Raw genomic sequence first — 16053 nt, 5'->3', positions numbered from 1 at the left:
CAGCCCCATCCCTGGGATTCTCCAGGCAAGAACACTGGAGTGGGTTGCCATTTCCTTCTCCAATGCATGAAAGTGAAAAGTGAAAGTGAAGTCGCTCAGTCGTGTCCGACTCAGCGACCCCATGGACTGAAGCCTACTAGGCTCCTCCGTCCGTGGGATTTTCCAGGAAAGAGTACTGGAGTGGGGTGCCATTGCCTTCTCTGACCCGCCTCCATATCCAGCCCTAAAATGTGGAAGAGAATGCTAACCATGTTGGTTATAAAAAGATTCATACTCGGGCTAAGTCACTTTAGTTGTCTCGGATTCTTTGCGACCCCATGAGCTGTAGCCCGCCAGGCTCCTCTGTCCAAGGAATTCTCCAGGCAAGAATACTGCAGTGGGTTGCCATGTCATTCTCCAGGGACTCTTCCCAACCCAGGGATTAAGCCTGAATCTCTCATGTCTCCTGCATTGCAGGCAGATTTTTTTTTTTAAACTGGGGAAGCCCAGTAAAAAGTGGTAATTGACCCCAAATAAACATGTCATACTTCACAATTAGACACATTGTCATATTTCCCCAAGTCTTTTCATTTTTTAAGAGAACAACTTTCGTAAGAATATTCAATTCTTTGAAGCAGTTTAGAGTTATTTATTATATATTCAGGCTAACGAGGCCTTTCCCTCATTTAATTTTTAGAAGATCCAGCCTTCCTCTGGAAGTCTCCATACCAGAATGTTTTTAGGATGATTGATGCAACTTTTTTTCCCTTTTATTTATTTTTGGCTGAGTTAGGTTTTCGTTGCTGCACAGGCTTTTCTCTCGTTGCGACAAGTGGGGTCTACTCTCTAGCTGTAGTACAGGAGCAGCAATTTATCCCTGCCCCTGGGTTCGATCCCTGGGTTGGGAAGATCCCCTGGAGAAGAGAATGGCTACCCACTCCAGTACTCTTGCCTGGAGAATTCCATGGATTCTATAGTCCATGGGGTCGCCAAGAGTCAGACACAACTGGGCAACTTTCACTCACTCACTCCTGCATCCCAGGTGACGCTAGTGGTAAAGAAGCTGCCACTGCAGGAGACTTAAGAGATTTGGGTCTGATCCCTGGTTCAGGAAGACCCCCTGGAGAAGGGAATGGCAACCACTTCAGTATTCTTGCCTGGAGAATCCCATGGACAGAGGTGCTTGGTGGGCTACAGTCCATGGGGTCGCAAAGAGTCAGACATGATTGAAGTGACTTTGCACGCACCCACATGCTGCCCCTCCCAACTCACCTGGGAAATCCAATAAAGAGAATAAGGGAACTTCCTTGGTGGTCCAGTGGTTACGACTTCAAGCTTCCAGTACAGGGGACTCAGGTTTGATCCCTGGTGAGGGAACTGAGATCCCACACGCTTTGCAGCACAGCCAAAGAGAAAAAAGAGAGAGAATAAGGCTTTGGTGTGACCCTGGAAGCAAAGCTTCCTTCCTCTCTCCTAGAGGATCGTCAGTTCTGGGGTGATGCCCACACTCTCCCCAGGTATCACCTAAGCATTCCTGATGAAGTTTCTAGGTGCCAGCGGAGGCTGGGAGGAAACAGGCTAGCTTGGTTTCCCAGGGATCCTTCACAGCCCTGCTGTGAATTAGGATTTCTGGAACGAAGGAATCTTCTAGGCCAGAGCGGAACCATCATCCCACATGTGAGAGTGGAGATTGGAGAATGAAACAGAGGCTGAGAGAAAAACACCGTGGGCAGAGGACCTGCTGCCTGCCAAGCCCGGGCTTCAGTACTTCACGTTTTTCATGGATTCTTCATCAGAACCCTCAGGGTAAGGTTATTTTTTTTACTTTTTGTTTTTTTTTCTGGCCACACCATGAGACATTTGGAATCTAGTTCCCCGATCAGGGATCCAACCCTCACCCCCTGATTAGAAAGTGAGGTCTCAACCACCTGACCACCAGGGAAGTCCCCATCCATTCATTTTAAAATACTCCTCCCTTAAAAATGGGGAACCTGAGGCTTTCCTGGTGGCGCAGTGGCAAAGTCTACATGCTCCCAATGCAGGGGGCCTGGGTTCGATCCCTGGTCAGGGAACTACATCCCACCTGTGGCAACTAGGAAGATCCTGCATGCCACAGCTGAGACCCGGCGCAGCCCAATAAATAAAATGAAATGGCAAAACAAGGCAACAGCAGAACAGAGAGCCTGCTTCCCATTGTCTTGAGATCGGGCTGGACTGACTTGTACTTGTTAGAAACAAGCTGAGTGAAGTAGAGATGATGGTCGTTGATTCCGGAGACTGGGTTATAAAACTTCACTGTAATTTCTTTCTCTCTTGCTTCTTCTCTTCCTGCTTTTGTCTGTCTGTCTCCCTCTGGTCACTTGCTCTGGGGAGGCCAGAACTCATGTCCCACGAACACTCACCTGTGGAGACGTCCCACGGCAGGGAACAGAGGTCTCTCTAGCAGCTGTGTGAGCGGACATTCTGCCTTTGCCCATGTCCTGGCTGCAGACTCTTGGGAGACCCTGAGGCAAAATCACACAGTTCAGCTGCTCCTGAATTCCTGACCCACAGGAACTGGGAGACACTCAGTGTGTGCTGTTCTAAGCCACTGAGTTTGAGGGGTAATTTGTTATTGAGCCAGAGACAAATACGACGGCCACTGTCACAGAGAGATGTGAGAATGCAGTGGTTCTGACCCTCCAGTTTATTTCTGTCTCAGGAATATTCCAAAGAGAGGAGGTGAATTCTGCTTCACAAAACCATGCAGAGACCCGGGTTCCATGCTCTCGCTGTTCCGCCCCGTGCTAGGATATGTTCCTTGTTTGTCTGTGAGAAGCCAACTGACCAGTCACGTAGCCTGTGTTCTAACCCTGTGGGAGGGGACGAAAGAGCGGAAAGACGGCATTTTCCTTGTAGGAATTCAAGTTTTACTTTTGTTCCCATTCCACTGGTGAGAGCTTAGTCACCAGGTCACACCTATTTGCAAAGAAGCCTGAAGAATGGAGTCTCAGGCTAGACAATTGCCCTGAAGCTCTGGGCAGATCTATAGTAACAGGAGGACATGAAGGATGGAATTGGGTGGATGGAGGCCCAGCAACCTATCCTGCCTGTGCCCAACCCAGTTTTGGCACCTTCTCTGTGACTTGTAGTGACACTTTTCCAAGGCCGGTGGTTAAGCCTCTGTGCTTCCACTGCCAAGGGTAGGGGTTCAATCCCTGGTTGGGAAACTAAGATCCTGCATGCCACATGGCTGGGCCAAAATAAACTAAAAACAAAAACGAAGATGATTGCACATGATGTTTGCTAACTGACTTTTTATTTTTAACTTTTTATTTTATATTGTAGTATGGTGGCTCATCAGTAAAGAACCCGCCTGCTTAGTGCAGGAGACTCGGGTTCGATCCCTGGGTTGGGAAGATTCCCTGAAGGAGGAAATGGCAACCCACTCCAGTATTCTTGTCTGGAAAAACCATGGACAGAAGAGCCTGGTGGGTTACAGTCCACAGGGTCTCAAAGAATTGGATACCACTTAGCTTCTAAACAGCATCAGTAGTTGATTAACAATGTTGCTTTAGTTTCAGGTATACAATAAAGTGATTCAATTATACAGATACCTGTCTCTATTCTTTTTCAAATTATTTTCCCAATGAGCTAACCTATTTTTTTTTTAATTAAAAATAAAATGAAGGATTGGATAAGCTTGGTGGTTTTCAATTTGTGTGTGTGTGTGTGTGTGTATGCCAGAATGTTTGTTAAGTAATATTTAAAAGCAGACACTGCGTGCAATAGAGATATAAAAACAGAACTGATCTGTTTGAATCCTGTGGAGTTTCTCTCTGACTTTCCCCCATCCCATCAGTGGGCCCACAGAAAACTGTTTCAAGCACTAGAGGTCTGTAAGGCATGATCAGAAAGCCCCCAAGTGAGATGTTCTCCTGGTCTCCTTCCAGTTCTGGTATTTCTGAGGCTCTGATCACTCACCTGTGTTCCCTGCCCTGGGCTGGATCACAGCTCCATCTTTCTAGGCAGCTGGAGGCTTGTATCTGGCAGGTATTGGTGGAGGAAGATGAAATGAGCCTTTGCCCTGGGTCTCTAGCCTCATCTCACTTCATCCCTTTTCTGATCTTGTGATGTATCTCTCCTTTCTCCTAAGGCAAGTGAGGGTCCCCCTACCCTGCCCCACCCTTGGACCAGGGTCTAAGTGAGGAGCTCTGAAGGCATGATCCAGAAGGCCAGCACACCACAGATGGCCTTGAGGTCCACCCCTCAGAAGGAGACATGGAAATTCTCAGAGCAAGCAGCCTCCCCTCCCAGGCTGATGCTTTTTCTAACCCTCTTGTCCTCTTTTGTGCTGTCACTGGCTTCAAATGGATTAGGAGCTCAGGCTCTGACTTGCTCAGCTTTGGTCCGGTTTGTGAGTAACCCTCAGTGATTGAAAGGGGACAAGCCTCTCCACTCTGATTTTTCCCTACCCCAATTCTCAGAATTCTCAAGAATACAGACTGCCATAGGGAAAGTTACCTAGGGAGACGAGAGGTCCTTTCTTTTAGTCCATGACCATCGAAAGCTGGCTCCTGCATGGGTAAATATTCCCCTCCCTGATTCCTAGGTTCTTTCCAGAGAGATTTGGGGGTGTCAGCCACCTTCTCCCAGGCTGGCTCCAGAAGAAGTGGAATTTGGCAGAGACCTTAAGGAACAATCCCAGTCCATTCAGAAGGCTGGTAACCACTGCCCACAAACAGCATTCTAAGAATGGCTGGGGCAGTCCCACTCCTGGGCATATATCCGAAGAAAACCATAATCCAAAGATCCACACAGCCCTGTGTTCACTGCAGCACTGTTTACAATAGCCAAGACATGGAAGCAACCTAAATGTCCATTGATGGATGAGTGGATAAAGAAGATGTGGTACAAATAGACAATGGAATGTTCAGTTCAGTTCAGTCGGTCAGTCGTGTCCAGCTCTTTACGACTCCATGGACTGCAGCACACCAGGCCTCCCTGTCCATCACCATCTCCCAGAGTTTACTCAAACTCATGTCCATCGAGTTGGTGATGCTATCCAATCATCTCATCCTCTGTTGTCCCTTTTTCCTCCTGCATCAAGGTCTTTCCCAATGAGTCAGTTCTTTGAATCAGGTGACCAAAGTATTGGAGTTTCAGCTTCAGCATCAGTCCTTCCAATGAATGTTCTGGACTGATTTCCTTTAGGATGGACTGGTTGGATCTCCTTGCTGTCCAAGGGACTCTCAAGAATCTTCTCCAACACCACAGTTCAAAAGCATCAATTCTTCAGTGCTCAGCTTTCTTTATAGTCCAACTCTCAAATCCATACATGACTACTGAAAAAACCATAGTCTTGACTAGACAGACCTCTGGAATGTTACTCAGTCATAAAAAAGAATGAGGGACTTCCCTGGTGGTCCAGTGGCTCCCAAGACTACACACTCCCAGTGCAGGGGGCCCGGGTGTGATCCCTGATGAGGCAACTAGATCCCACGTACCATAATTAAGAGTTCTCACGCCACAATTAAAGATCCTTCTTGCTATGCAACTAAGCCCCAGCACAGCCAAATAAATAAATAAGAGTGTAACCATTCCATTTGCAGCGTGGATGGACCTTGAGACTATCATATGGAGTGAAATGAGTCAGACAAAGAAAAATAATATATGATATCGCATATATGTGAAACCTAAAAGATATATACAAATGAAGTTACTTACAAAGCAGAAACAGACTTCCAGATATCAAAAACAAATGTATGGTTACCAAAGGTGTGGCAGGGAAGAATAAATCAGGAGCTCGGCATAAACACACACATACCACCAGATAGGAAATAGATACCCAATAAGGACCTATCGGACGGCACAGGGAACTCGACTCAGCACTCTGCGAAGAGTACACTCATACTCTACGTGAGGAAAGAAGCTAAAAAAGAATGAATACATGTATAAGTATACCTGACTCACTCTGCTGTACACCTGAAGGTAATACGACACTGTATATCAACTACGCTCCAATAAAATTAAAATTTAAAAAATAGACATCTACTTAAGAAATAAACCCAAACGAATGGCCGGGGCGGGGTGGAGATTGGGAGAAGATGAGGGCCAGTGCACTTTCCCAGGCTTCTTACATTTCTGGGTAAGACGTTACGACATAGTGATGGAAGGTCGATTTACCCCCAGGGTTGGAGGCAAACAATCTCCGGGGTGGGGGGAGGGGGCGGGGGGGCAGATCCAGTGTGAGAAAAAGGCTATGGGCAGCGGTGACTGGAGGGCAGGCTTGTCCTTGTCCCACTGGGACTGCCCCTGCTCAGACTCGCCACGTGCAGACGTGGGCCCACGGTGCCGTTCCACATTTTAAGAGACTGGAAATCCGAATGTTGTGCAACATTTCCTGGTTATCGAGAAGTTGCATGGAAAACAAAATACCCTCTGCTGGTGGGTTTTGCTCAGTGATGCAGTGCCCTTGCCCAACACATCTTTCTCCCTCTGTGTGTCACCAATTCTTAGTTTTTCTCTTACAGATTTTTTTTTTTTTGAATGTGAACCCTTTATTGAATGTTACAACACTGCTTCTGTTTTATGTTTTGGTTTTTTGGCCCCCAGGCATGAGAGGTCTTAGCTCCTTGACCAAGGATCAAACCTGCACCCGCCCTGCACTGGAAGGCAAAGTCCCAACGACTGGACCACCAGGGAAATCCTGCTAGTTCTCAATTTTTAAGCCAAGTCAGAGATGAGTGCTGGCATTTCCAAGTGGAGTTCACGGCATGTCAAGGGGCTCTGATCAGTTTCCCACTGCTGTTGTAACCAATCGCCGCTAACTTCATGGCTTGAACAATGCATATTTATTATCTTACAGTGTGGTGGGTCAGAAAACTGGCATGAGACTCACCGGGCTAAAATCAAGCTCTGTCAGCTGGCTACCTTCTGTTCTGGAGGATCTAGGAGAGAATCCATTTTCTTGCCTATTCCAGCTTCTGGAAGTGCCCACATTGCTTACACCACAGCTCCCATCCTTGTCTTCAAAGACAGCAATGGGTCCTCAGAACAAATCTCCCAGCTCAGTTTGAAAAGGTTCTGTGCTTTTTAAGGACTCATGTGATCAGGCCTCACTGGATACTTCAGTGGAATCTTCCCACCATGAGTCTGCGTGGTTTTTAAAAGTAATTAAAGACTGTGCTGGGTCTTCATTAGTGCACACAGGCTTTCTCTAGTTGCGGTGAGCAGGGAGAGCAAAGCTACTCTCTAGTTTTCGTGCTCGGGCTTCTCGTTGCTCTGACTTCTCTTGTTGCAGTCGGAGGCTTCTAGAGCTCAGGCTCAGTAGTTGTGGCACAAAAGCTTAGTTGCTTCATAGCAGGTCAGATCTTCCCAGACCCGGGGTCGAACCCATATCCGCTGCATTGGCAGGCAGGTTCTTAACCCCTGGATCACCAGGGGGATCCCAAGGTTTTGGTTTTAATTTCACGTGCAAAATACCCTTTGCCACAGAGGTAATATATTCAGAGATTCTGGGGTTCAGAGAATCAACAGGGCTTTTCCCTAAACTTTTCCATTGTTTGCTCATTTCTTCTTCTGCAAAAAAAAAAAAAAAGTTCTGAGGACAGAAACTTATGATAAATAGGGTTTATCTTTCTGCATAATCTAGCCCACTCTTTTTCTGTTCAGGCTTCCTTTTCCTTAAAATATGTTTCTTTTTTTTTTCTATTTTCTTTCTAGTTGAGGTATAGTTGATTTAAATATCACATAAGTTTCAGGTGTACAACATAGGGGTTCACGATTTCTAAAGGTTATATTCCATTTATAGTTAATAATAAAATATTGGCTATATTCCCTGTGCTATACAATATATCCTTGTAACTTAATTATTTTATATATAGTAGTTTGTGCCTCTTAGCCCCTGCCCTACTGTGTTCCTTCCCACTTTCCTCTCCCCACTGGTAATCACTAATTTGCTCTCTAGATCTGTGAGTCTGTTTCTGCTTTGTTATATTCCCTATTTTGCTTTATTTTTTAGACTTCATATGTAAGTGATATCATACAGTGTCTGTCTCTGTCCGACTTATTTCACTCACCAGAATACCTTGCAAGTCCATGCACATTGTTGTGAATGGAAAAATTTTATTAGTTTTTAATGGCTGAGTTTTTAACTGGGCTTCCCTGGTGGCTCAGCAGTAAAGAATCTGCCTGCAATGCAGGAGACTTGGGTTGGGTCCCTGGGCCAGGAAAATCCTCTAGAGAAGGAGATGGCAAGCCACTCCGGTAGTCTTGCTTGGGAAACGCCATGGACAGAGGAGCCTGGCAAGCTACAGTCCATGGGTTCACAAAAGAGTCCAACATGACTTAGCGACTAAACAACAACAACATTCTATTGGGTATATACACCACATCTTCTTTATCTATTTATCTGTTGACAGGCATTTAGTTTGTCTCCATATTTTGGCTACTGTAAACAATGCTGCTATGAACATTGGGGTGCAGGTGTCTTTTTGAATTAATGCTTTCATTTTTTTCCCCTCAGTAAATACTGAGGAGTAGGATTGCTGGATGATACAGTAGTTCAATTTTTTTTGAAGAAATCTCCCATACTGGTTTCCAATGCAGCACCAATTTACATTCCCACCAACAGCGCACGAAGCTTCCTTTTTCCAAGGGATCTGTTTGTAGGGGGCCTTTCAGTGAGGTGTGGCTGCGTTCTCTCCAGCAGTGATATTTTCAGCTGCCAGTCTGCTTTCTGGCTCCATCTGCTGCCGTGACGCGCAGAAACAGAAGCTCTCTCTTCACTGCCGCTCCCTGAGCAGCTTCTCAGCTGGGATTAGTCACAGGGTGAAGGACCAGGCAAACATTCCTCCTTCTCCCGAGAGTCGCCAAGGGCCCTGGGGCCAGCCCCAAGGGTTTTAGTCGACACTGGACGGGGCCGGCTGGGAGGGCGATGACTTAGGCTTGAGTCACCGTTCCCCGGGGGCAGGAGGCTCTGCTGGTTAGAGGAACAGGCTGCGTCTAACAAGAGCGCGTTTATTCCTGTTCATTTTCAAGTTCTATGCTTGGGTCCAACGGGTCCATTGTGCGAGAACTGGATGCAGGAGGCTGGATTTTTTTTGTTTTTAATGTATTTTTTCTTTGTGCTGGGTCTAAGTTTCGGCATGTGGCAACCTTAGCTGCAGCACGTGGGACCTGGTTTCCTGACCAGTGATTGAACCCATGCCCCCTGCATGGGGACAGTGGAGTCTTAGCCACTGGACCACCAGGGAAGTCCCAGGAGCATGGACTTTTAATGCCGGTTTGGGCAGGTGGTGGCTTCCCTGGGGGCTCAGAGGGTAAAGCGTCTGCCTGCAATGTGGGAGACCCGGGTTCGATCCCTGGGTCGGGAAGATCCCCTGGAGAAGGACATGGCAACCCACTCCAGTACTCTTGCCTGGAAAATCCCATTTATGGAGAAGCCTGGTAGGCTACACAGTCCATGCAGTCACAGAGTCGGACACGACTGATCAACTTCACTTAGGGCAGGTTTGAGTGAGACCCATCTGTGACAGGTGTCCCCCTCAGCCCCCCTGGAGGGGAGAAAGGATTCTGTGTGGTCACCGGACTATGCCCTTCCCTTCTGTCTCTTGACCCCTGTAGGTCCCCAAAACACACACGTACCCTTAAATGGTGGAGGTGAAGGGCCGTACACCAGGGTGATGGCCAGAGCTCCCGGGCTGGAGTCTGAGCTCTTCTGCTTACTCTCTGTGTGTATCGTGTGCTCAGTCCTCTCTGAATCTCCGTGGCCTCCATGGCCTGGAGCCCTTGGGCTCCACTGTCCACGGGATTTTCTAGGCAAGAATTCTGGAGTGGATTGCCGCTTCCTACTCCAGGGGGATTTTCCCGGCCCAGAGATCAAACCCATGTCTCTCGCGTCTCCTGCACTGGCAGGCAAATTCTTTATCCTTAGGAAAATTACTTAACCTCAATTTCCTTGTTTCTACACATTGACAAGGAAATCACTTCACGTGAGTTTTAATGAGGATTAAATGACCTAATATCTGCAAAGACAGAAGAGTGCCTGGGCCAGAGCCACAATATGGCTTTTGTTATTAAATAATAATAATAATATTTACATATATATGGGAGATATATATACATATACATACATATATATGGGAGATATGTATATATACATATGGCTTCCTAGGTGGTGTTAGTAGTAAAGAATCTGCCTGCCAATTCAGGAGGCATAAGAAACCTGGGTTGGATCCATCTGTCAGGAAGATCCCCTGGAAATGGCAACCCACTCCATTATTTTCACCTGGGAAATCCCATGGGCAGAGGAGCTGGGGTCACCAACACCCTCATGGCTGTGTGCTGGGGCCAAAGGTCCTAGCTGTCAGATCTTCCCACTTCCCACTATTGTAATGTGATTATGGGATGCAAGTGTCAAACGAGAGCTTTCTAACACTAAGAGCTAGTAACATGTAATGATTCCCGACCATCAAAAATGGCCAAGCAAGGGACTTCCTGGGTGGGCCAGTGGTTAAGATTCCATGCAAGGGGCATGGGTTCAACCCCTGGTCAGGGAACTAAAATCCCATCTGCCTTGCAATGTGGTCAATAAACAAATCAAAATAATCTCTTTTTGCTTCAGTTAAAAAGACAAAAAATGGCCAAGCAAATAAATGCTTGATAACTATCATCAAGTGACTTATTGAAAAGGCAATTTATTTATGCCTGTGGAGAGTGGAAATCATTCATCTGTGAAGGCGTCTTTGAGCTTTGAGATTCTGAGTTTCTGTACTTTGGGGTAGAGTCTATGCTTTAGTCATATTAAGTGATTTTTCTCCTGTATTTTTCACTTCCTTTTACATCCCATCCTCTTCTTCCACTCATGCAGATGTTCTGGGAACATACCGCCCGTTTTTGTTTGTTTGTTTTGGCCACGGGAATCTTAGTTTTCTGACCAGGGATTGAACCTGTGCCTTCTGTCAGTGAAAGCGCAGAGTCCTAAGCACTGGACTGCCAGGGAATTTCTGGGAAACACACCCTTTTAAAAAGAAGGATGTGGTGAAAAAAAAAAGAGAGAAGGCTGTGGTGGCTCGCAGTTTGGCAGTTGGAATATTAAAAAAGACCATACTATTTGCTCTGGTGGTTGACTCTATTTTTGGCCTAGATTTACTAGGGGGATTATGTTACCCTCTTCGGAGGAAAACCTGGAAAGATTAGAAGAGGAAGCAATCACATCCCCTCCCCTCCCCTGGTCTCCAATTTCTTGGCACGACACAAAAACCCAACCCATGATTTAGGGCTGGGATTGATTTAAGATGAATATTCTGCTCTTCCAAGAGAATGGGGGACTTGATATAGAAAGCAAGCTGCCTTTTTGAAAATAAACTATATTGCGTTTGCCAAAAAGCTCATTCGGGATTTTTGGACCACCCCAGTATTTCTTACACCCTGGAGTTTGTGAACAGAGACATATTTTAAGCTTCGAAGTTACCAGTGTGCCGAGTCCTAATCCAGGTTGCAACTCTGACTTTTTGGTCCTCTGCTGTCCCCGTGTGGACATAAATGGAAATAACAAGATATCCCTTACAGCTGGCATGTGGAATCAGACTTGGGAGCAAACTCCCTTAAAAACTGGAAACGTTAGTTGCTCAGTTGTGTCCGAGTCTTTGCGATCCCATGGACGGTAGCCCGTCAGGCTCCTCTGTCCATAGAATTCTCCAGGCAAGAAGACTGGAGTGGGTTGCCATGTCCTTCTCCAGGGGATCTTCCAGACCCAGAGATCGAACCCTGGTCTCCTGCATTGCAGGAGGATTTTTTTTACTGTCCGAGCCACCAGGGATGATCCCCCTTAAGAACCGCTGGAGGCACTAGGGCTGGTGGGGGCCCATGACCCTTAGGAGGGAGCCAGGGACTGCCCTCAGGAAGACAGCTGCAGACTCAGACAAGCCGTCAGTGATTCAAGAGGCTCGCGTCGTTTTCACCGTTTTATTTTTCCTGGAGACACTTGGATCCAGTAAGCGAGTGATCAGTGATAGACTCGCAGTCATGCACCTCTGCTGTTTCTGGGCCACGACCAGCACCCACTGGCATGGCGCTAAGCCTCCCACACCTCTTCCTGCCGTGTTTGGAGTAACAAGTCTGTAGGCTTCTCTCAGCTTTTCTCACCATCTCATCACCGTCTGTCTCTCTGCTCCTGGCCCTACACAACTCGACATCGTCACAGCCGTGCCTGCCGCCTCCCTGCTGTCCCCGCAGGGGCACAGGGCAGAGCGGGTCCATATCATAGAGGGAGGGGAACACTTGAGCACAAAGAGGGGAAGGGGCCTTGAATCTCTGGGACCACCCTGCCTGGAATCCAGGACCCTAGCTGCCTCCCTCCCTGGTCTGCTCCCTGCTAGGTGGCTGTCATCCTGCCCAGCTCACCCCTCCCCATCCCCTTGCAACAGATAGCAGCTGTGGTCTGGGGTCACGTCCCAGCCCTCTAAGGAGAGAATGGCTTCACTCAGTTCCCCCCCACCTGCCCCCTGGGCCTCTGCTGTCCAGCTGGGATCCAGGGACCCACAGGCCCGGCCTGACCGCCCTCCCCCACCCCTCACGCCTCCAGCCCCTGCCGCAGCCTGCGGTCCAAGGCCAGGAGCTGCCTCAGGAAGCCCCGGTTGGGGATGATGCCTCGGTGGTCCTTGACTTTCTTGATGGCCTCCACAAGGGTGAGGCGGTGGTACAGCATGAGGTAGGCCAGCACCAGGGTGGCCGAGCGGCTTACTCCCACGGCGCAGTGCACCAGGATCCTCCCTGTGAACACAGACAGACGGAGAGAGGCAGCTAGGGGACTGTGCGCTGGGCTGGAGGAGGCTGGGGGCAGGTGAGGAGGAAGACAGGTAAGCAGAGATGCTCGGAGGCACAGATGGGGAGATGGTAAGAATCTGAATCCCAGCAAACGGGGGCACACAGACGGGAAGACATGGAAAACCTGTAGCAGTTCAGCATCAATATACCCAAAATGGGCTCGAAGAGGGACTTGCCTGGTGGTCCAGTCGCTAAGACTCCAAGCTCCCAATGCAGGGGGCCCCGGTTCAAGACCTGATCAGGGAACTAGATCCCGCATGCCACAGTTAAGACCCAGAACAGCCAAATAAATAAACAAATAAATATTTAAAAGATAACATAGAGCTTAAAAAAAAAAGAGCTTGAAGGGAGAGACTCAAGATTAATGCAAAACTGAGCTTTGTACCAAGTAGAGTTTCCACTTGATACTTGCTGAGTGCATCCATGGAAAATCCTTTGTGTCTAACCTGGCCCTTCCTCAGGCTCCCATCCATTCTGGGGGGAGGGCGGGTGTGGGTGATCAGTATATATTTTTTCCTATTTTAAAAAATATTTTCTTATTTTTTCGCTGCGATGAACAGCAGTCTTAGCCACTGGGGAAGTCCCAATACATCTTATATTTTTTAAACAAAATACTTTTTACTTTAAAAAACAAAATATTTTTGTATCTTAAATATATATATATATATTTTTTTTTTTCTGATCACTAAAGCAAGACAGGCAAAGCAAGAATCGTTAGAAAGTCTAGAAATGTATAAAGAAGGCAACAATTAAAACATATATCTCCCATAATCTTCCCGCCCAGGGGCAATTTGCCACTCTCCCGACATTTGGGATTATTTCCTTCTTTTTACGGACTGCGTTGAAAAGATGGTTGAGAGAAGAGTTTTCTTTTCTGAGCATCTCATCACACCATTCAAGTCTCTTTCTCTCTCCACACCCAGAGTCCTGGGCTTTGCTCTAAATCAGCGTCCGTGGGTCCACCCCTCTGCCTCGCTCCCCTCCCTTCCTACCTCCTGGCTGGCTCAGCGCCCGGTGGATGAAGTCAGCGGCCGCCTGGAAGTGGACACTCATGTCGAAGGCCGGCGAGTCATGGGCCTCGACACCCAGGTAGCGGATGCCCAGCCCCTCGTAGGCTTCAGGCGTCCCTCGCCACCGGCTGTGAGAGGCGTTGAGGACGTGCGTGATGCCCAGGCGACGCAGCTCCCGGTGGTTGTTGGCTATTTCCCTGCATTGAGGAGCGGAGGTTAGAGGGAGTGAGGCTGGGCAGTGGGACCAGACACCCTGGTCGGTACTCTGATCACCACCCGGCCAACATCACTCCAGGCCTTCCCTTCACTTCCTGAGGACCCGAGATGCGCAATGACTCTGAGTCTTGTCCTGGAGCAAAGCTGGGGAGTCCTGGAGAGATTTTTGGCCTCGGCAAGAGAAGAGCAAACTGCAGCCCTGATAACATATTGAAAGATGCTCGGAGGCCACAGGATTTTATTAATACTTGATCCGTGAGAAAGATCAACAGGGTTTGTATTTCGTGGAAGGAAGTACCTGCCAACGGTGGAATCTAGCTGGAGAAAGATTGGGGCATCTTGGGAGAGAGGGGTTTTCTTCACACCAGGGCATTCAGGTAGAGAGAGGAGGTCAGTGGATGGGTCTGGACGTGGCAGGGAGGATCTGGACACTGGACGGCTTGTTGGAGCAGCTCACGTTTAACCTGGTAACCTTGAATTGCTATGGTTCTCACCACTCCCCCATTACTTTATTTTTGTAAAACTTTTTTTTTTCTGGCTGTCCCATGCGGCCTGCAGGATCTTAGTTCCTCGACCAGGGATCAAACCTGTGCACACTAAAGTGGAAGCAGGGAGTCCTCAACACTGCACAGCCAGGGAAGTCCCTTTCCCATTTAGACTCTCTCTGATGCCCAGAATCTTCTTGTGTTTTGCCAGTTACTCCAAGCCCATGGTTACCCTGTGGGTGTCACCTGCAGGGGTTTCCATGGTTCACAGCCCTCAGCTCATGCCAACAGGGTCATATCGAATGCCCTGTCTAGTGCCAACTCCTAGGGCAGAAAGCACCCTGAACTTGAACCTCTAAGTCCTGGGCTCTGCTACTTACGCCCCGTGGGACCTTGGGCCAGTCCCAGCTTCTCTGAGCTTCCAATTCCTCCTGTGTAACCTGGGGATAGTGGTACCTATCTCACCAGGCTATCGTGAAGATTAACAGAGAAAAAGCCTGTGAAAAACTCCTTGTAGGCTCTAAAGGTGTCTGAAAAGACCCGTAGGGCCTCCTTTCTCTTTGACTCCTGTCTCTCTGTCGCCCCCATCTGGCAGAGCCTCTGCATACTCTATGGCTTGGGTTGGTCCACCTTTTTGTTATATGTGCTAAGGCAGTCGCTTCAGTCCAACTCTTTGTGACCCTGTGGACTGTAACCCACCGGGCTTCTCTGTCCATGGGCTTCTCCAGGAAAGAATACTGAAGTGGGCTGCCATGCCCTCCTCCAGGGGATCTTCCCGACCCAGGGATCGAACCCATGTCTCTTACATCTTTTGCATTGCCAGGCAGGTTCTTTACCATTAATGTCACCTGGGGCACCCCTCGTCTTACCACCCACTGTTCCTGGCCCCAGTGATAGCTTTTTCTCAGGGCACAAAGATGGAAGGTCAGATAAGTCATCTATGATGTCCAGCCCACAGCACTGGCATATGAAAATGCTCATGCATTGTGTTAAATGAATGACATGATTACTTGAACAGAGCCTGTCTGTCCAGAATTGGGTCTATCAGTAATCCTGTCCTACCTAAGAGACATGGGTTCGATTCTTGGGCTGGGAAGATCCCCTGGAGGAGGGCATGGCAACCCACTCCAGCATTCTTGCCTGGAGAATCCCATGGACAGAGGAGCCTGGAGACCTACAGTCCACGGGGTCGCAAAAAGTCCAACTCGACTGAGGTGACTTAGCATGTACGTAATCCTGTTCACTCTCCCTAACCCTCCAGCCTCCACTCTACCCATGTACCCCCTCCCTTCCATCCTCAACATGGAACCAACAGCACAACTCCACGCCTCTCTGCCACCCTTCTCCTTTCTTCTTGCACACACGCTCACACGCGCGCACACACAGCCGTGGCCCCAGTCTGCCCGGTACCTACTGGTCTCCGAGGTAGAGGCCTGGCCAGACCTCGTCGGCGTGGTTACAGGCGGTCTTGCCGGTGTACAGCAGCCTCTCCAACTCGAAGACGTTGAGGAAGGGGTGCTGGACGGCGGGCGGCTCCTCCAGGGCGCCTCTCA

General features: G+C 48.4%; 1 protein-coding gene across 1 annotated transcript; it reads right to left on the bottom strand.

Annotated features, from left to right (window-relative positions):
* Positions 1-12535: 12535 nt before the first annotated feature.
* DUSP26 (dual specificity phosphatase 26 (putative)) lies at positions 12536-14726 on the bottom strand. Its single transcript, XM_010838854.1, has 3 exons — positions 14716-14726; positions 13782-13996; positions 12536-12735 (listed from the first exon to the last, which is right to left on the bottom strand). The coding sequence occupies exons 1-3, from the start codon at positions 14724-14726 to the stop codon at positions 12536-12538; spliced, it is 426 nt and encodes a 141-aa protein (XP_010837156.1).
* Positions 14727-16053: the final 1327 nt, after the last annotated feature.

The sequence above is a fragment of the Bison bison genome, unplaced genomic scaffold, assembly GCF_000754665.1.
Source record: "Bison bison bison isolate TAMUID 2011002044 unplaced genomic scaffold, Bison_UMD1.0 scf7180017864105, whole genome shotgun sequence".
Taxonomy (NCBI): Eukaryota; Metazoa; Chordata; class Mammalia; order Artiodactyla; family Bovidae; genus Bison; species Bison bison.
This window is presented reverse-complemented; position numbering and strand designations above follow the sequence as displayed.

Bases quoted from the DNA above. Each gene is read 5' to 3' on its own strand.
- DUSP26 (XM_010838854.1), bottom strand. The intron at 12,736-13,781 runs GTAGGAAGGGAG...CTGTGTTCACAG, and splicing joins GGCGCTGAGCCAGCCAGGAG to GGAGGATCCTGGTGCACTGC.